General features: G+C 38.2%; 3 protein-coding genes across 3 annotated transcripts; 2 read left to right on the top strand and 1 right to left on the bottom strand.

The window, feature by feature from the left end:
* Positions 1-2707: 2707 nt before the first annotated feature.
* LOC103989076 (zinc finger protein ZAT1-like) lies at positions 2708-3508 on the top strand. Its single transcript, XM_009407831.2, has one exon. The coding sequence runs from the start codon at positions 2708-2710 to the stop codon at positions 3506-3508; it is 801 nt and encodes a 266-aa protein (XP_009406106.2).
* A 2865-nt stretch (positions 3509-6373) lies between these two features.
* On the bottom strand, positions 6374-6838 carry LOC135597936 (zinc finger protein ZAT2-like). Its single transcript, XM_065091443.1, has one exon. It carries the CDS (start codon positions 6836-6838, stop codon positions 6374-6376), a length of 465 nt encoding a protein of 154 aa, XP_064947515.1.
* Positions 6839-10159: 3321 nt separating this feature from the next.
* Positions 10160-18907, top strand: LOC135584193 (probable rhamnogalacturonate lyase B). The gene is made up of 14 exons (XM_065091444.1): positions 10160-10275; positions 10355-10408; positions 16077-16196; positions 16277-16396; positions 16499-16640; positions 16734-16904; positions 17031-17186; positions 17435-17554; positions 17646-17723; positions 17801-17942; positions 18024-18180; positions 18264-18380; positions 18465-18591; positions 18671-18907. Exons 1-14 carry the CDS (start codon positions 10160-10162, stop codon positions 18905-18907), a joined length of 1857 nt encoding a protein of 618 aa, XP_064947516.1.
* The last annotated feature ends 2842 nt before the right edge of the window (positions 18908-21749 follow it).

A 21749-nucleotide genomic window follows, 5' to 3' on the forward strand; every position in this document is an offset into this window, starting at 1 on the left:
ATACAACTAGCGTAATAAAATATTTAAAGATTGATTTAAATTTGCTAACAAGTCATTGATTGATATCTTAATGAAAGAATTAACTATAGCTCAGTATTATAATATTTAAGAAATTTTATAATATATCCTCGTTATTGGCTAACAAAATTGTAAAGTTTAAAATATTAGATGTTATGAGTTCATATGTAATTTATTTTTAATTATATTTCTTCTTAGTTTGACTCATTTAAAGTTCATAACAACACAAATAAAAAATGCATAAAACATAAATGAGATAATTAGTATATGTGTTTAAAAAAATAAGATTAAAATAGGAAAAACTTAAAATATTTTGGGTATTACTCAAAGAGTGGGTAATAATAAAAGAAAATTAAACCATAGATCACTTGAGTTTACGAATATTATATAGACTCATAAAAAAAAAATCTTTACTCGTAAAATACTACTTCTATGGTAAGAAAGGTGATATGAAAAATAATTATAAGGTTCGGTTTGAAAGGAAAAAGTATAAGCTTAACCCTTATATGTTTCAAATTAAATATTACGAAAGTCCCTTTCAAATATTTAGTGGATTAATTTTGATGCTTCAACTTATATTACCAATGTTTAGGGATTCATTTTAACATAAAATAAAAAACATAAAAAATTATTATTACATAGAATCATTTTAAAGCGAAAACGATAATGGTAGGTATTTATCGCTTATGCTTAAAAACGATTCATTTGATTAGATCTTGATGATACATGCTATGTTCTTACAATTTTAGAAATTTGGTTTCATAATCTAAAATTGCTAAGATATTATTATTTTTTACTAGTCGTAAACTAGTATATTTTTTGATTATATACAAGTTAGTTTTTTAAATTCTTGATGATTGTTTATATAAAATTAATCTAAATCTTTAGTTTACAATGATCCTATAATGAAATATTGAAATAAATTATAATTTCATGAACTCCTTAAGATTATATATGCTTACATTAATGGGTTACTTCATGTTCCCGGTTTTAGTAGAGAGAGATATTTTTTCACCTTTATAGATAACATGTTGAGATATAATTATATATATCTAATTTATGTAAGTTGTTATACTTTTAGATATATATAAATTAGGTCAAGAGATAATTAGATTAAAAATATCAAAATCATTAAATTTCATAAAGGTGATAATTTTTATTATAGATATGATAAGTCAGCTCATAATCCTAACTCTTTTATTAAATTTCTAAAAAAATAGAATATTTGTGTTTAGCATGCCTTAGCAAGTGTGCTAAAAATTGAAACCATACTATTATGAATATAAATAGAAGTATGATGTGTTATTTTTATATTCTTGAATCAATGGGATGAAAATCTAAAGATAAGTAAATAAGAGTGAAAAATCTTAAGATTTAATCTTGATATTAAGGAGATATAGGTTGATACTTTTTTATCATTTTATATTAGAAAAGTTATTTGTCAAATCACTAAATAATTTAATAAAGATAAAAAATAAAATAATATTAGTGTATTCTCATATAATGTTAATGTTATTGTTGATAATCTTGTAAAACAAGCACAATTCATAATTTTGAGAATATCTTAAAGAATAAAAGATATATTATTTTTAATGGTATATCTATAAGAATTAAATTATAATATAAGAACCAAGAGGGATCCCTTATCGTTTTCATATGCCATAGAAAATAATGATTCTAAAAAATGATACGATATAATGAAAGAAGAGTTGAAATCAATGTACCAGAATGATATTAAGAACTCGATAAATTATCTAATAATTATAAAAATAGTTAGTCACAAATGATTTTTTAAGATTAAACATGACTTAAAGAGCAATGTGGACAATACAACTAGACTTATGCCCAAATATTTTTTTCTAAAAAATAAAAAAAAAATCAATCAAGGTTATGCCCAAACATTGTTGCCTAAAGATTGCCCAAAGATTGTTCAACAAATGTTAAAATTAAAAGTTTCAATCGTTTTCAAAATGACTTAAAAAAATCAAATAAAAGATAAATTCTTTATGCATGGAAGTCCATTATATACTCAAGCTTATGCTAATGGATTTTGCAAATCAATATCTTAACTACAAAAAAGTGTTATTCGCTTTTCCTTTGCAAATCAATGCCTTCCAGACCGATTGGGATAGAAACTAAGATGATCCTCAAGACACTGCAAATCAATTTCCCATATAATCTAACTTGAAAATTTGTTTCTTCGTGTTCACGTAAGCAAAAATCAGTTGCACACTTCTTTATTGAAGCCGAAATTATGTACTTTCATCGACAACCGCTAAGTTACTATGGCTGTTGAACTTGGTATATCTTCTTATAGTTTAGTAACATATTATGGTAATATGGGAGCTACATATTTATCTCAGTGTCGCTTGTTTTTTCACCAACAATTAACTTGAGGACATCTTGACTGTGTCATATTGTATCATTAGTCAATAGTCTCCTTGAATCAAGATAGGTATCTTCAAAGATATGGGAGAACGATTTTGTGAGGGCATAATGATCTATAAGGTATTCTCTACAAATTAAGATATGTTACCAATTATACCGGACCGAGTTTTTCTTCTAATATGAATATGTCATTAGTTTATATTTAGTAAATATTATGATTTTATATAAAAGCCGTAAACTATATATTTATACCGACTAAAAGATCGACAGAATTCACAATTCTTCGCTTCCGATACTTACTATGTCTTCCACAATTCCGTCGTCCTCGCACTCGGAGGCGGAGCTGAAGGCGGCAGAAGCTCTGCTGACGTTGTCGAGGCAGGACGAGGTGCCGCGGCAGAGAAGGTTCATATGCAACATGTGCAAGAGGGAGTTCGGTACTCGGCAGTCGCTTGGCGGCCACCGCGCCAGCCACAGGGGCCAAAAGGGCTGCTACGAGAGGGCCAGAGAAAGAAGAGAGAACCGTCGTCAAGACGGGACGAAGAGAAAAAGAAAGAGAGGGAGGGAGGCAGCCGGACCACCGTCTGAGGCCGATCCAGTTGATGCAGCACCACCACCACCACCAGCAATTCATCGAGAGGAAGCAAGAAAGTATGGTCCTGCAGCCGATGGGAGTAGAACAAGGAAGAGAATGAGAAAGGAAACTATGGAGATGTCGGACGCGGCCAAGCCTATTGAGACAGCTGCGGCGGCGGAGGCGTCGCAGGAGAGAAGGTACATCTGCAGTTGGTGCAACAAGCAGTTCTCCAGCTGGCAGGCGCTCGGCGGCCACCGCACCAACCACAAGGGCCAAAAGGGCTGTTCCGAGAAGGCCAAAGAAGCAACAGAGGAGATAACGAGGAAGAGAAAGAAAAAGGAAACGGAGTCGTCGGAATGCAAGCCAATCGAGGCAGTAGCGGCAGCAACTCCTGCGACGTCGTCGCCTACGGTCGGGTCATCGGTGTCAACATCGACAATAACAGCAGAAGGGACTGAGGAGATGACGAGGGGGAAGAAGAGGAGACGGCTCGACCTGAACCTATCGCCGCCGGCGTCAGATTGATTTTAGCTAATGTAATAGCAGTGGGATCCAGTGACATGGCTGGACAAAGCCACAAGGATTATTCCGACAAAGATTCCAATTGAGATCGTGTGGATTTTGACTTCCGATCCGGTGTTTGTTAGAACTGTCGTGTTTTCTTCTCTTGAATCACATTGAGCCGACGAATTATTTATGTTTCTTTATTACATGATTACAACATAATTTTCATGAAATATAAGATTTTATGTGCAGAAATTCCTGTTCATGTATTAAAGTTTGAAGTTGAATGCCAATGCACAAATTTCTACAAAACATGTGTATGTATTTAGTACGTGAATTTTGTCACGTATTTGTATGTGTATGTAAGCACGTACAAAGATGCAGGATTTCTGTTGTTTTGGTTGTAATTATTATTGCAGGGTTTTCAAGCTAAGAAATATTTAACAAATAAAAAAATCATTATATTGAACGAGTATTCCCATATGGATTCGAAACTATGATATATCACTTGTACAATAAAATATTAACTTATTCGAATGTCTCAATGCAAACATAAGCTAAACAAATATTATAATTAGAGTGTAAACAATGTCTTAGCTATGAATGACAAGAGTATACGCCACCCCTGGAAACATCCGAGGGTTTCCAGGCACCATGGACAATTCCATGGTTGCTCAGCCCACCATAATGGCTCTTTTGCCATGTATGAATTCTAAAAGTCAAACCCCTACTTTTCTAGTTCCATAGAGAACCTTGCCTTTCATAATGCCCATATAAAACTCATACCTTTTTCTAATGGCCAAAAGACCTCCCATCAAATGGTTTCTTTCCTATCGGAACTTAGTCAGTCAAACTACCCCAGTACGATATCAAAGAAGTCAAACCATTTTAGTTCACCAGATCCGTCATAATGTTTTTGGATGTGATCAAAGTGTTTTAATTTAGTAGTCAACAACACTAACAGAGAGTCAGACGATCCGATTAGACAAACCATATATCTCACTATATATAAATATATAAGCATCAATATATCCTACTCGTTGTTGTCCTTTATGCCATAATCGAATTTGGTACGATTTGGTTCGATCTCGATCATGCTAGAACATTCACGTAGGCGTTCTAAGGTAGAGATGAGGGTGAGGTCGAAGCGACAATGGGTGTCTCTTGGTTCAGCCTGAGGAGGAGCTGGGATTGCCTTCGGTACTGGGTTCCTGCACAATAAGTTAATATTGGGAGGAAGATTCCCAACTCGATTCTCCGAAGCTTAAATTAATTTTTTTTTATGGTAGCGTTGAGTGTTTCAGATCCACCACACCTAGTGTTGATAAGGGGGTCGGGATTTATACCTCTCCTCAAGGGTTGATTGTACGTAAGTTGTTAATGATCGTCGATACTCCAAGCGACTGATTCGTCTGTCTCAGACGACACAGGTTGACTATTCTAGTTCTGTACCGTGCAAGGCTACTTTGTATGATCTTGGGGACGACTGTACATCGTTCCTAAGTCCATTGCGTTACTTCGAGGTCGTATCACACATTTGCACCATGTCGACTCTAAGATGCCACGTTGGTTTCAAGGTGGCTGCTTACTGTTGTTGTGGGTGATACCGAAATATTCTTTATCATTGGATAAACTATTTTTCTAGATGTGATGCACCCACCTTGGAGATAAGCATCATAGTAATTGATGTGTCATAATCAAGAGGAACTTCTTCTTTGTACACGATAGCCCAAGTTATAAGCATTAAAGCATATGATGCACTATAATTAGACAATGTATCTCTTGATACTCGATATGTTTCCTTAAGCAATAAGAATCAAAGCATTCGATATGCCTAATTGGGTAAACCATCTTCTTACGTAGCACTACTCGATACATAAGCATCAAGGTATAGATGGGCCGTAAGCAAACAACACATCTACGATACCAGATGCATCAATCTTAAACAAAAGCATTCGAAGAATGATGCAGACAACTACTATCAAGCTTCTGAAGTAGACATTGCATTCCGACATTAAGAGATTCTTATCACGAAGCCTAAAACAAGAGGCAAATAATATGACAATTAACTACAATTACTTAGGTTCATAGTTCTTGCCTAATTTCAAACACAATAATATTCATAAAAATGGGTTCCATCAAAATTTGATATTAACGACAGTTGGATTTAATAAAAGAAATTTTCAAAAGATATACACAGCAGTATAGTAAGATATACACAGGGAGAGAGAGAGAGAGAGAGAGAGAGAGAGAGAGAATTGGGCTGTTATAATATTGATCGTCGGTCGCAGCATACAATACGTGTGCCCAACTGTCACCCGAAACCTACGAGGTTGATGACGCAGCTCCATCTTCATCTTTGTATGACGCCCATAATACTGTTAAATACTTAGACCGAGAGACAAAGCAAACACAACCAACTCGGTGCTGCTTCCTATGCAAAGCCCGAGGGAAGAAAAGTCTTCACTCAGATAGCAGCAGCTCATGGCAATCTAAGCTCACAAATGCCTCTTGCTCGCGGTGCCGTGCTTGGCATCTTCTTCTTGTAAAGCACAAGCGCAGACGATGCAGCACATCCTCAGGCGACCTGCATGCCAGTGTGACGGTGCGCGTCGAAGGTCAACGTGCAATCTATTCTTTTGTTTTCTTTCTTGAGTACGTCGGAAGTGGATTTGTAGGTTGTGACGGACGATGGCATCGTCCAACTCACGTTGTCGAAGCCTAGAGGTTTCGTTAGGGGAGTCAAATACAATGCAGTTGATGATTTACTTGAAGTTAACGTAGATGACGATAGGTGACGGAAATGGTACTCCTATCTTCCCCCATATCATCCATCCATTGGGATAGGTAGCAAAAAAAAAAGTTTGAACTTAAGTTCATCAAAAGTCATATACGAGCCCGGTTGCACCCGCTGCAGACGAACCTCCTCTTCCGCGGCGCCTCCTCTTGCCCCGACAACAGGAGCAAGGAGTCCGCCACCTCCTGCTCCGCCCCCGGGCGCATGGACGGCGGGAGGATCCCACGCCACTTCCTCAAGGGGTGACTCCGCATGTGCCCATGCAAGGCTTTCACTGAACCGAAGGCCTTGTTGCAGACATTGCACTGCTGCAACCCGGACGGCTCGGCCTGCTTCGGCCGCCCCCCAGGACTAGGGGCACCGGCGTCGTCGTCCGCCGCCTGTTCCTCCTCGTCATCGTCCCCGGAGAAGATGGGCTCCGCGTCGACTGTGTGGGCAGGCTTGAGGGGCTTATCGCGGGACGGATCGTCGCCGTTGTCGTCGCCGTCGCCACCACCGTCAGCCACGAAGCTGCCGGGGTGGACGGGAGCAGTGGGGGCATGCGCGGCACTCATGGTTTGCGAGTGCAGTTACTCCGCTCGGCATGAAGGCGACTCGGGTGAGTAAAAGGAGGTGAACGGTCACGTCTCTTAGCGGTTGTGTGCCGTTTGACCAGTCACGTCTCTTACAGAAACTTTGATGATGCTGTCGACGTACGGCAAAAGAGAAGGTTCATCTGCAACATGTGAAAGAGGGAGTTCCGTACTTGGCAGTCGCTTGGCGGCCACCGCGCCAGCCAAAAGGGCTGTTACGAGAGGGCCAGAGATACAAGAGAGTACGGTCGTAATGACGGCAAGAAGAGAAGAAGGAAGCGAGGGAGGGAGGAAGCCGGATCGGACCGTCTGAGGCCGACCCAGTTGATGCAGCTGCAGCTGCAGCACCACCACCAGCAAGATGCAAGAGAGTCCGGTCCTACAGCCGATGGGTGTAGAACAAGGAAGAAAATGATAAAGGAAACTATGGAGATGTCGGAGGAGGCCAAGCGACAACTGCGGCGGAGGAGGCGTCGCAGGAGAGAAGGTACATCTGCAGATGGTGCAACAAGGAGTTCCCCACCAGGCAGGCGCTCGGCGGCCATCGCACCAACCACAAGGACCAAAAGGGCTGTTCCGAGAGGGCCAAAGAAGCAACAGAGTATGATTCTAGAGCCGACAAGAAGATGACGGGGACGAGAAAGAAAAAGGAAACAGAGTCGTCGGAGGGCAAGTCAATTGAGGCAGTAGCGACGCATCCTAATTGGACAAACTATCTTCGCATTCACCCAAGAGATAAGCATTAAAGTTCTTGGTGTGTATCTTCTTCGCATAAGATACACCCGCTTAGGTTATAAGCATTACATTATTTGATATATCCTAATTGGGCAATGTATCTCTCGACGCTTAATATGTTTGCTTAAGATATAAGGATCAAAACATTTGATGTATTTAATTGGGCAAAGCATGTAGCATCTAGTGGCATATAAGCATCAATGTATCTTATATACCCTGAGCAAACAAAACCTCTGATGCATCTATCTTAAACAAAGACATTTGGTGCCATCGAGTTTCCAAAATGAACATTGCACATAGACATTGGGAAATCCTTAACTCGAAGCATAAATAGGAGCAGTTAAGTAGAGAAGGAAGAAAAGAGAGAGAGAGAGAGAGAGAGAGTTGGGCTGTTATAATATTGATCGTCCGTCGCAGCATACAGTAAGTGTGCCCAACTGTCATCCAAAAGCTACGAGGTTGATGACGCAGCTCCATCTTCATATTTGTATGACGCCCATAATGCTGTTAAATACTTGGACCGAGAGACAAAACAAACACAACCAACTCGGTGCTGCTTCCTACGCAAAACCCGAGGGAAGAAGAGTCTTCACTCAGATAGCAGCAGCTCGTGGCAATCTAAGCACACAAATGCCTCTTGCTCGCGGTGCCGTGCTTGGCATCTTCTTCTTGTAAAGCACAAGCGCAGACGATGCAGCACATCCTCAGGCGACCTGCATGCCAGTGTGACGGTGCACGTCGAAGGTCAACGTGCAATCTATTCTTTTGTTTTCTTTCTTGAGTACGTCGGAAGTGGATTTGTAGGTTGTGACGGACGATGGCATCGTCCAACTCACGTTGTCGAAGCCTAGAGGTTTCGTTAGGGGAGTCAAATACGATGCAGTTGATGATTTACTTGAAGTTAACGTAGATGACGATAGGTGACGGAAATGGTACTCCTATCTTCCCCCATATCATCCATCCTTTGGGATAGGTAGCAAAAAAAAAACATTTGAACTTTAGTTCATCAAAAGTCATATACGAGCCATTACTTACGGCTGCATGAAAATGTTCGACTTGAAGCTGATGAAGTTATAGGCCCCCATCCTTCTTTGCTTTATTCTTTAACCTACTCCAATGGGTGTATGGCCCATTTTTGTTGGAAAAAAAATGCTCAATCTAATCTTATATGGGAAAATAGAAAACTACTCTCGTGAGACAAAAAAATGCCCAACCCACTCTCTTTGGAAAGAAAAATGTTGATCGATGCATGATGTGTTCTTCAGGACATAAATATTAAAGCGTCTAATGCACCTTGAGTGAGCAAAACATCCCCTTGCATGTGGTGTGATTGCCCAGAACATAAATATCAAGGTGCTTGATGCACTCTCACTGAGCAAAGCATCTCCCTAAGATACATCCCCCCAACACAAAAGCATCAAAATGCTCGATGTATCATAGTATACATCCCCCAACACAAAAGCATCAAAATGCTCGATGTATCATAGTATACATCCCCCAACGCAACAGCATCAAAATGCTCGATGCATCTTAGACAAATCATCTACCTACACGTTAGGAAATAAGAACTAAAAGAAATAAGAATTAAAAGCATTCGATATGCCATAATCAGACAAAGCATTTTTACTGTGAATGATATCTCGAATCAGATCGAAAGTATTAAAGCATTTGATGCAGTTTATTTGATCAAAGAATTTACTCATATATGATACTGCCTAAGCCATAAATATCCTGCCTAAGACATCTTCCGATGCATCCATCCAGAGCATAAGAATTGTTAGGCAATTGATATATTGATATCAATACGATACTTATTTACAACCAATCGGATTCCGACTTCTTCCTTAAGTTAAAGTTTTCAAGTATCATATTATTAGAAAAAGACGGCTTAGGTCAAATCAACTCCACCACATCATCGAGGGAAAGATCAAAGTTGACACTAATATAATAAAAGAAAGTTTTTCTAAAAAATATTGGCAGTAGTATGGTATATAAAAATTAAAAAAAGGTGAAAAAGATAAAATCGAAAGAGAGAAAATTGGGATGTTATATTATATGATAAGTGCGCCGAATTGTCACACGAAAGCTACGTGATTCATATAGCACCCACCTCCGTCTTCATCTTTGCAGGACGCACGTAATGCTTAGACCGAGAGCCGAAACAAACCCAACCAACTCGGTGCTGCTACCTGTGCAAAGCCCGTTGGAGTCTTCACTCAGATAGCAGCAGCAGCTCGTGGCAATACAAGTTCACAAATGCCTCTCGCTCGCACGGCCTTGCATGGCATCATCTTCATGTGAGTAGAAGCTAACAGAGATACACCATACTTGCATCAGCTGTTTCCTTATACCCTCTTTCTTAATGCGTCATCACTGCATGCAGTGATATCCTTACCAGCTTCGCTTGTTCAGGCAGCGACCCGCATCCGGCCGTGGCCGCCGCTGTGATGGTGCACGTCGAAGGCCAACATGTAATCTATCCTTTTTCTTTCTTTAAATGGTATGCAGTAATACTAGTAGTAGTCTGATGAGCGATGTGTATTGACGGAAGTGGATTTGCAGGTTGTGATGGACAATGGCATCGTCCAACTCACGTTGTCGAAGCCCCGAGGTTTCATTACGGGAGTAAAACACCATGGAGTTGGTAATCTCCTGGAAGTTAAGAACAGAGAAGACTGTAGAGGGTATGCTAATATATACCTACAATTAATCTGTTTTGATCCCTCAAACACATATCGATCTTATCACCCACTGGTGATGCAGGTATTGGGATGTTGTTTGGAATCGATCAGATCCAGATTCAGGCATTTTTGATATGTGAGTGTAGCTGCTCATCTCTCTCTTCCTCTTCTAACCTTTCGGCCTTTGCTTACCATTTCAACTAACTTACAGAGCACACGGAACAGAATTTGAAGTAGTGCATCATGGGATCCCTCATGGTAGGGAATATTCTGCTACCACCCCAACAGCGGCAACCGACCTGGCACCTTGGAGTCAACTCGGCGCATGCACGTGGTATGACCTTGAAGTGATGCAGCGGGCTCGGCAGCGACGTGCGGTCATAACCGTGCCACCCGATATTGTGCAAGACTGTGCAGCACGCGGAACTATATGGGTCGACCCACGTCATCCGGAGCATACAGATCGGTCACTCGGAGCATCGACGGCTATTAACAACCTGCTTATAGCCAGCCCCCTGCGATAAGTATAAATATCGACCCCTTGGCCGACACTAGAAGATCGAACCTCGAACACTCAAAATACTATTGATAAAAAACTAACTTAAACTTTTGAGCGGTGGAGTTGAGAATCCTCCTCCTCCTGACATCGGCTTGTTGTATAGAGAGGCAACGCGAATAGGCAATCAAAGCCTCACCTTGGATCGACTCAGAAGATGTCAGCGTTTGACCTGATCTGATCCTCTCATCCTCTACTCAGACACCCACGTGGACGCCCTCGCACGATCATGATCGGACTAAATCGTATCAACTTCCAAGACATGACATAAAGGACTATAATATTTTTGGTGCTAAAAGGATGGCCTTATGTCACAATAGTATCCACTACTGAGTAACCCTAGCGAATGCCCTAGCAAGGAGGCGCCTGCCACCCTCTCGACCTTTGGCCTTAAGTGGTAGCTACCCACTCTCTCACATATGGACGGAGACGCCTCGACTCAAACCCCGGGGCATTATTGGTGTTTGTTCAATGACCCTAGGCTCTTATATGCCGAGGTTGGTGTGGGTCAACTAGTCATCTCTACTGAGGCATTCCTCAACTCACCCACTAGGTGCAAGCTTTGACAGGTATGATGCAGACCATTGCACCCCTCATACCCCAACTAGCTAAGCAGACAACTCCTCCCCTATAGCCGTCATCGATGATCCAATATACGCTGATCCCTGTTAGGACCGAAATCGACACTAAGAGAGGCGGGGGGGGGGGAGGGGTGGGTGGGTCGAGCGCGGAGGGTCCTGATTTAGGCGATATCATCGCTAGATCCTACTACAAGACACTGAATGGGCAAAAAAAAAAGCTCAATTCAGTCTTGATTTAAGCCTAATTGGCTCTTAATTGAGTTGGCATTGTTTCACCCCATTACTGAATCAATTAGACCTAAACTAACTCGATCTAGATAAATTATTACAAAGCATTAATCACATGTCTGATATATCATTGGTTCATTCGGCGCTTCCTCCGATCCTTTGGCACATTATCCTCTCCTTCGGCATACTGCCCAAATGACTTGTTGTCTTCTCGCAACACCCGATCTCCTTGGCGCAATATTCGATCTTCTTGGCTCGATGCCCAAACTTATGGCACGAAGCCTTCTATCGAAATGTCGACCGATGTTTCGGCTCAATGTCCAATCTTCTAGCATATTTCACTTCAGCTCAACATTAATTCTTCCTTCTTTAATCAAATTATCTCTCCATGATCGAAACTAGTACTATATCACTCAAAATGCATATTAAATCACAAACTCATCAATTGATTTTATCATCAAAATCCAAGATTCAATAATCCCTACACCTCACGATGTCACCCCGATCGACCAACCACCTCTGGCCCTAGATGCCCATCCCCCGACTAGGATTTTCAATTTTTTTTTTCTAAAATGCCCCTAAAACTAACTATTATTAAGTTGTTAGAAGGGATAAAGTTATTTTTTTTATATTTTTAATTATAAAATTATCAAAGTACCCATGGAAATATTTGTAATATGATTTTTGGGAGGGGCAAATCGGTCATTTGCCCCTCCAATCGTTGGGTCGACTGTTTGAGCCCCACTGGTTGGTCAAGCCTGATGTTGACCAATCCATTTTTATTTTTTTTTAAACCACAGAACTAAAGGTTCAAACTGGAATGATCGATTCGATTTTCTAAACCTACGAACTCGAACTAAACCATATTGGACCCATTCTAGTTCGCTTTGGAACCAATGAATCATTGGATCATTTTGGTTCCGATTTGAATCGAACTAAGAGATAATTATCAAAGCACTTGATGCACTCAAACTAAGCAAAGCATCTCCTCGTGCATGATATATCCCATAAAACATATGTATCGATAGACTCGATACACACTATAATTAAGCAAAAAATATTATATGTGATGCATCCTTTTAGGACGTAAGCATCAAAGCAACATATGTGCTATAGTCATGTAAAACATCTCTCTCGTGCATGATATATCTATATAGAATATAAGCATCAAAGCATCTGATGCTCTCCTATAGAGCAAATATCTTTGCATATGGTACATCCACCCAAGACAAGCATCAGGTCATGCAATGTATCTTGGAAAAGCATTTTCTATATCCTATGCATTCATCTTAGATGAAGGCATTGAGAGCATGCTATATCCATTTTTAATGTAGACAACAACTACTGAGTTTCTAGCATACACGTTGTGCTCCAACATAAACAAATCCCTATCCAAAATTACAATAGGGAGAAAATGATCATGTATGATAATTCTATTAGATTATGTGATCATATTTAATTAGATAAGATATATTATAGATTAGTTAGATTCTGATTATGGTTTTTGATCAATAAAATATAACTCATCAATTGTGATGTAAAGTGCTTGCTACACTATAATAAACGCTACAAGGAGCCCTAGGTCCACAATGCCAATGTCAATCTAGAGCCACAACTACTTAAAGAGGATAATGATTAAGTTAGACACATTTGACCAATGAGATGAGTCCTATTTTACATAAACCTTTACAAAAGATAAACAAGTATATTGATGATATGAGACACAAGATCTGACTCGAGAAAGAACTCAATAAAGTCAATCTCTATAACCAGTTTTCTTTCACCCAGTTGATACAAAAGAAATATATTTCCTCCAACTCTCATCTTCACATTCTAAAAACTTTTGACAACAACACCAATCATGTAGAGCATGCGGCATTTAGGGCTTAAATGACTTTATACATATGTCGAGCTTTTCTCACCACCTTATAAGAAAATGATAGGGAGTGACCTATATTCCTCAGGCTATGATAGTCCTACTAGCCATCTATCAAGGCAAGAACAAAGTCCCAAGCTAACTATGTCAAAATGTTCAACAACTAGGCTTGTAAAGTGGTCGACCCTCATCCTTTTATACTCTTTCATACCTTCATCAATGATATAACCTCAAAATGTTTCACCCAGTCTCATTCGACTAAAAATGTTTAATCCACTCTCGGCAAGTAAAAAATCTTTGATCTTGTCGGCTTAAAAATATGTGGCCTACTTATTCGATAAAAAATTCTTAACCCCCTCTTATAAGATGAAAAATATTAGACTACTCTTGTCGACCTCTTCGATCAAACAACCTAAGTTGTGTGAAGAAATTAGTGCACACTAACAAGCGTAGAATCACCGTAATCATGATACGTTCCCTGTAACATAAACATCAAAACAATTAATGCATCATAATCCAACAAAATATATCACATAAATACCAAAACAATTAATGCATCATAATCTAGCAAAATACATCTTCGTGCATGACGTATTCAGCAAGTATCAAATGTAGTCAAAGCATCTCTCTATGGCTGATGCATCTCCCAGCACAGAAGCATCAAAATGCCAAATGTGTCCTCACCAGACAAATCATCATCTCGTACATGATGCATCTGCTTAAGAAATAAACATCAAACATCAAATGTACATTAATCAAGCAAAAATATCTCTTGCAGGCACCATACATCCAGCCTTGAGATAAGCATGAAAACATTCCATGTATCCTAAAGAGGAAAATAATCTTCTCCTTCGTGATGCATTCACATTAGCTATAAGCATCAAAATGCCTAAAATATCTTAATTAGACAAACATCTTATGGGGTACAATGCGTCTACTCACAATATAAACATTAAGATATGTAGTGTGCCCTAATCCAACAAGACATTCTATAAACCAGGGGAGTTCATCCATTTTTTTTAGTTTAAGTAATAATTTTTAGATAGATAAATCCTTATTCTAAAATAATAATCGGGTTCAAAATTCTTTCTTAATGTCTAATATTAAAAAAAAATAAGTTAGGACATATTAACTATAGTCGATTATAAATTATCATTAATTTAATAAAAAAAAGTTGAATAAAATATTCGCATCAGTTTAGTAAACAAAGATAAAAATATTGAGAGAGGAAAATAAGAAAGAGATAAAATATTGGGATGCTACGTGGTTCATCACGCATCTCATCAAATTGAGTGTAGCTGTTCATCGTTATAACATTGATCCACCGTTGCGGCATATCATAAGTGCATCTCCTTCTTCATCTTTTCAAGTCGCTCATAATACTTCAACCAAAACCCAAACCATCGGTGCTGCGACCTATCCGAAGCTCGAGGGGGCTCTTCACTCACATAACGGCAACTCGTGGCCATATCGGCTCCTAAATGGCTCTCGCTCGCATGGTCTTGCATGGCATCATCTTCGTGTAAGTAGAAGCTAGCAGAGATACACCACACTTGCATCAACTGTTTCTTATACCCTCTCTCTGAATCCGTCACCTCTGAATGCAGTGTTATAAATTGTTCAAATTAAAAAAAAAGATTTTTTTTCAAAAAAATTATTTGAAAAATTGTTTCTTTGTAGTTATTTTGATAGTTATTTTTCAAAGGTTGTCTTCTATGAAAATATCTATAAATAGGTATTTGAGAGTAAATCATGAATAATATCTCTTTTAGATTCTTTTTTTTCTTTGATAACTCTGTAAGTGATTGAATTAGATATTTTCTAATTCCTTTTTGACGGTTCTTTATTGTTTACTCAATATAGATCTTCTAAAGGTTTTTTATATCTACTAAAATTATTTGCATCAAACCCATAGCAATCATGTTGAGAAGAAAGTGCAAATATTATTTTTAGAAAAATATTTATACAAATTTCAAGCCTAAATATATTTCTAATAGTGTTCTTAATCTTGTGTTTGTTATTTGTTTCTAAAGTGTTTTCATCCTTTTCTTTGTTGTATTTTCCAACATGCAATGCAATCCTTACTAGCTTCGCTATCTCAAACAACCTGCGCCCGATCGCCGGCGCTGACAGTGTGACGATGCACGTCGAACTCGAATATGTAAGCTATACTTTTTATTTCATCTATGGTTCGGAGTAGTTTGAGCGATGTGTCTGACAGAAATGGATTTGCAGGTTGTGTTGGACAATGGCATCATCCGACTCACGTTGTCGAAGCCCGGAGGTTCCATTACGGGAGTCAAATACCATGGACTTGATAATGTAATGGAAGTTAAGGAAGAAGACGGTGGAGGGTAAGCTAATATATAGCTGCAATTAATCTTTTTTGATCACTCAAATGCATATCGATCTTATCATCCATTGGTGATGCAGGTATTGGGATGTTGTTTGGCATCCATCAGATCGACATTCTGGCATATTTGATATGTGACTTTTAGCTGCTCATCTCTCTCTTCCTCCCCTAACCTTTTAGCTTCTGCTTACCATTTCAACTGGGTTACAGAATACTCGGAACAGAATTTGACGTAGTGCAGCAAGATGCAAACCAGGTTGAGGTCTCTTTCAGAACACAATGGAATCCCTCCCACGGAGGCAAGCTTGTGCCTTTAAACGTCGACAAAAGGTTGCACCGCAGATTCTGTGCTTGTCGAGAAGCAAACACTAGTAGGGTAGCTAATTGAGATTGAGCTTATAATTCTGTAGGTTTGTGATGCTGCGAGGCAGCTCAGGCTTCTACACCTACGCCATATATGAACACCTTCAAGGCTGGCCCGACTTCAATCTAGCAGAGACCAGGGTGGCTTTCAAGCTTAGAAAGGATAGGTACATGATCTCCACCTTCCCTCGTGCAATTTTCTACCTTGACCATGTAACGTTGCTATGTGGATCCTAGGCTGGTTCTTCATCGACACTTGTGTGAAACAGGTTTCACTACATGGCCATTGCAGACAACAGACAAAGAATCATGCCCATGCCAGAAGATCGCCAGCCCGGAAGGTCACAGAAGTTGGATTACTCAGAAGCAGTCAGACTGACAAACCCAATTAATGCAGCCTTGAGAGGGGAGGTAAGAAAGGAGTCTCCTTTTGAATTCTCTTATCATGCAGTTAATAGCAATGATCATGCACGCAGCATCTGAATCTACCGAATGATTGCATAGGTGGATGATAAATACCAGTATTCCATTGAGAACAAGGACAGTATGGTGCATGGATGGATTTCTTCTGATCCTTCCGTAGGGTTTTGGGTGATCACCCCAAGTATTGAGTTTAAGTCAGGAGGGCCTGTGAAGCAGGATCTGACATCTCATGTTGGTCCTACCTCCCTCGCTGTGAGTACCATGCTTGTGCCTCCGATATCTTTCACCTTGCAGACTTATTTGCATCAAAATGTTTGAGAAAGATGCACTGACATTGGTTCACTTGTTTGGTACAAATTCTTTGTCCCCAAATTTCAGACCTTTGTGAGTTCTCATTACGCCGGGGACGACATTTTGCCTAGAGTCAGAAATGGAGAATACTGGAAGAAGGTGTTTGGCCCTGTGTTCATTTACCTTAATTCTGCATCGACGAAATCGGATCCGAAGCTTCTCTGGGAGGACGCCAAGAAGCAGGTAGGCCGTCTTGCCTCTTTTCCCATCGAAAACTATAATTACTGTATGTGATAGTGATTTCCTTGGAGCATAAAGTGTTCTCGAACATTCTTGCCCAACAAACTATATGAGGCATTTCTAGAATAATCAAATCTTAATGTGCACGATTTCTTCCTTCACACAGAGTTCTTTCCATATTTGAATTCCTTGTCACTCAAAGAATGGATACGAAGCACAAGAATCTACATTGAGCTTTCTTCTTGATTCAGGCGCGGGTTGAAGAGGGAAGCTGGCCGTACAAGTTTCCTGCTTCAAAGGACTTCCAAAAGAGCGAGAAAAGAGGCTCTGTTTCCGGCAGACTATTTGTTGTAGACGAGTATGTAGCATTTGTCTAATTTCTTAGGCATATCCTGTGTCTCGTGATGTAGAACGATATCTGTTCTGATGAGGATACATTATTCTGTCAGGCCCGCCAATAAGCATTACGTAAATGGGAATGCTGCTTTTGTTGGTTTGGCTTCACCAGGAGAAGCAGGATCTTGGCAGAGAGAAAGCAAGGTTCCTACCTACTGATCCTGTTCAAGAAAGTTCTTATCATAATTCGAGCTAACCATAATCACCATGATGTGTTGCAGGGATACCAGTTCTGGGTAAGAGCAGATGCTAAGGGAATGTTCTTCATCAAGAACGTCAGAACTGGAGTGTACAACCTCTATGCATGGGTTCCTGGTTTTATTGGGGACTACAAATCTAGCGTAAACATAACCGTAACCTCCGGTTAGTATGATATGTTTGTTGTGCTATTCTTCTTCTTCTACTCTGTCAATTTCATGAATCTGATGATTTTAATCTGAGCAGGAAATCACATCAATCTGGGTAACCTTGAATATAGGCCACCAAGAGATGGGCCGACCTTGTGGGAGATTGGCATTCCTGATCGATCCGCTGCGGAGTTCTTCGTCCCAGATCCTTATCCTTGCTACATCAACAGACTCTATGTGAATCATCCTGATAGGTAGAACGGATCTGAGGGTTCTCGATTTCAGTGCAGCACTTCATTCACCTAAATCCCCTGGCTGTTCTTCTTCTTCATCACAGGTTTAGGCAGTACGGGTTGTGGGAGAGATACACAGATCTGTATCCTGATCATGATCTGATGTATACAGTTGGCATCAGCAACTACAAGAAAGACTGGTTCTACGCACACGTTACCAGGTTCGTTTACTTCCTCTGATCTCTGTTCTCCGAAGACATGTTGAGCTCACTTGCTTGACTTCTTCTACCTCCACTCTACTGCAGGAAGCATGGGCAGGCTTCATATCAGGCAACTACATGGCAGATAAAGTTTCGACTCAATAATGTACACCGGACTGGAACTTACAAGCTTCGACTGGCACTTGCATCTGCCGTATTATCTGAGATACAAGTATGTCTGAATCCTCGCTTCCTCCTCCTCCTCCTCCTTGTTCTTGGTGATGACATGAGTGTTCATGTTGGATTTGAAGGTTCGATTCAACAACCCAATAGTGCAGCAACCTGCTCACTTCACGACAGGGCTAATTGGGAGAGACAACTCGATCGCCCGACACGGAATCCATGGGTTGTACTGGTTGTTCAGCATCGATGTGGATAGCAGTTGGCTTCTTAAAGGCGACAACATCATCTTCTTAACTCAGACGCGGTCTGAAATGCCTTTTCAAGGAGTCATGTACGACTACATTCGATTGGAAGCTCCCGCATGACACGGTCTCAAGTACAGTTCATGTTGCTGAATGAAGATTATGTCATGTTCATTGAGATATTATTTCTGTCAAACCAAATAATTGGATCGATATCATATTGAGTATCATGAATATTTCGAGACGTAAATTGAGAAAGATATGTTCTGATCTGTTATTTTGGTGTGTACCCATTTAATTCTGTATCACAATTAAGTATTGGAGGATGTCCAAGCTAATTATTATTGGCGGCCTCTCAAGTGATGGCCGCCACCCTCTACAGTACTGACGCCGACAACAATCATATCAACGACAGCCCCGTGACAAATCAGGCAGCACACTTCCGTCAATGGTTCTTCCCGCGTTATATCGCTCGCAGGCAGTCGAAGTGCACGGAGGGATAGATTCACATATCGAACATAAAATATCATAGATTAATTTAAAAATAATATTAATTTAAGATTAAAATAATAATTTAAAAGATGAATAGATCTAATCCCTAAAAAGATCTAATTTTTTTTTATAATCTAAGTTATTTTGATTTTGATTGTTTGATATCAATTATAAGAAAAAATATATAATAATACTGTTATGTAGAATAAATTTAATAAAGAACTAAAACTAAATAATTATAAATCAAAAATTAGATATATATACCTTTTGATATCATTCGGAATACTGATTTGATAATACATTCCGTAGGTCGATCTAAGAAGCAACAGTACATGTCTGTAAAATAAACTAGACTCATGATTAGGAGAACACCTCTAACCAAAACTATCTTCTAAGAAATTTTATCATAAATTTTCTCTCTAAATTCGATAATATAATTTATCCAATGTATATAATCTATCACTTTAAAAATCACAAATGCCTCTCGTTGGCATCGCCTTGTATGGTATGATCCTCATGAGTAGAAGCTAACAGAGATATATCATGCTTGCATCAACTGTTACCTTATATCCTCTCGCTTAGTTCGTCATCATTGCATGCAATGCAATCCTCACCAGCTTTGCTTGCTCAGGCAGCGACCTGCATTCGATCGTGGCCACTGCTGTGACGGTGCACGTCGAAGGTCAACACGTAATCAATCCTTTTGTTTTCTCGAGTACGATAGAAGTGGATTTGTAGGTTGTGATGAATAATGGCATCGTCCAACTTATGTTGTCGAGACCTAAAGATTTTATTACATGAGTCAAATAGGTAGAGTTGATGGTTTACTTACTCTTTTCTACTCGATCATTCTCATTATGCTCAAATATTAAGTCGATTCTGATATCAATTGTCACAACTTGAGCTCTGATAAGATAACTAGATTATCTTGATAATCAAATTATATAAGTCATTTTTAACTATATTAGGAAGGTTTAATAGTGTTGTGGTACATAGAAGAAAATATGATATTGATGAGATATAACTACTATGACTTGCATTAGTATTCAGATTTAATATAATTATTATATTTATTTAAATTATTATCTTATTTTATAAAAGTTGCATGCACGTGTAACATATTATTCTTAAAGTTTCATAATATAATTAAATAAAATTATTTTTAAATTTATTTATTTTAATTTTTTATGTCTTATTAATTAATGGGCCAAGTGGGACAATGTAAGATTCTATGACCTATCTAATTAAGTAAAATATATTATAGATATAATTAGATTCTTATTACAATTATCAATCGAAATAAAGAAAGTCTAATTAAGGTAAGATTCCATATAAAATGATCTTGATAGGAGGGAATCTCCTAATTACTTATTCTAAATCATCTGTTCTTGCATATAAATAGACAAGATCTCCTACGAACTAAATATGCAACACAATATGTTGATACATGGATATGTAGATAAGATGAGATGGGATACATGACATTATTGAGAGATTATATATCTTCTTTTATCTCCCTTTAGTCACATGAACCAATGAGATATTACAAATCTTTTCTTATCTCTCCTTATTCCTTAAATCATCTGTTCTTGCTCATAGTGGTCCTGTAAAGGATAAGAAAGAGAAGAAGCCGAGTCTAATTTTTTTGTAGATCAATATTGCTATAGCTTTTGGATATACGATAATGTACTTGCATATCAAATAAAAGCTTTCTAAATAGCTTCGAAAATTTACACATCATAAATTTGATCTATTTTTATTTAATTTTATAATTTTAATATTAATTATTTTTGTATAATAGAAGCATAAGAATAGTTTTTATGCTTATAGCGTTTCCTATCATACACACACATGCACATGCACACCCACACTCACACGCACACACACATGCACACGCGCACGCATATATATATATATATATATATATATATATATATATATATATATATATATATATATATATATATATATATATATATATATATATATATATATATATATATATATATATATATATATATATATATATATATATATATATATATATATATATATATATATATATATATATATATACATGCGCGTGCCTGCGTACACACACACATATATATATATATATACATATATATATATATGTATATATATATATATGTATATGTATATATATATATACATATATATATGTATATATATATATATGTATATGTATATATGTATATGTATATATATATATATATGTATATGTATATATATATATATATATATATATATATATGTACATATATATATATATATATATATATATACATATACATATATATATATATATATACATATATATATATATATATATATATGTATATATATATGTATATATATATTAAAGCATCCAATATACCTTAGTCAAACAAATTATCTCACCATATATGATGTGTTTTCAATTGCATAAATATCAAAGCATCTAGTGCATCCT

This window comes from Musa acuminata, chromosome BXJ2-1 (genome assembly GCF_036884655.1).
Source record: "Musa acuminata AAA Group cultivar baxijiao chromosome BXJ2-1, Cavendish_Baxijiao_AAA, whole genome shotgun sequence".
Taxonomy (NCBI): domain Eukaryota; kingdom Viridiplantae; phylum Streptophyta; class Magnoliopsida; order Zingiberales; family Musaceae; genus Musa; species Musa acuminata.

What these genes read in the sequence shown, in the direction of transcription:
- LOC103989076 (XM_009407831.2), top strand. Translation starts at nt 2,708, where the DNA reads ATGTCTTCCACAATTCCGTCGTCCTCGCACTCGGAGGCGGAGCTGAAG.
- LOC135597936 (XM_065091443.1), bottom strand. Translation starts at nt 6,838, where the DNA reads ATGAGTGCCGCGCATGCCCCCACTGCTCCCGTCCACCCCGGCAGCTTC.
- LOC135584193 (XM_065091444.1), top strand. Translation starts at nt 10,160, where the DNA reads ATGGACAATGGCATCGTCCAACTCACGTTGTCGAAGCCCCGAGGTTTC. An exon ending in TTCAAGCTTAGAAAGGATAG is followed by an intron (nt 16,397 to 16,498) that starts GTACATGATCTC and finishes TGTGTGAAACAG; the next exon opens with GTTTCACTACATGGCCATTG. An exon ending in AAACATAACCGTAACCTCCG is followed by an intron (nt 17,943 to 18,023) that starts GTTAGTATGATA and finishes TAATCTGAGCAG; the next exon opens with GAAATCACATCAATCTGGGT.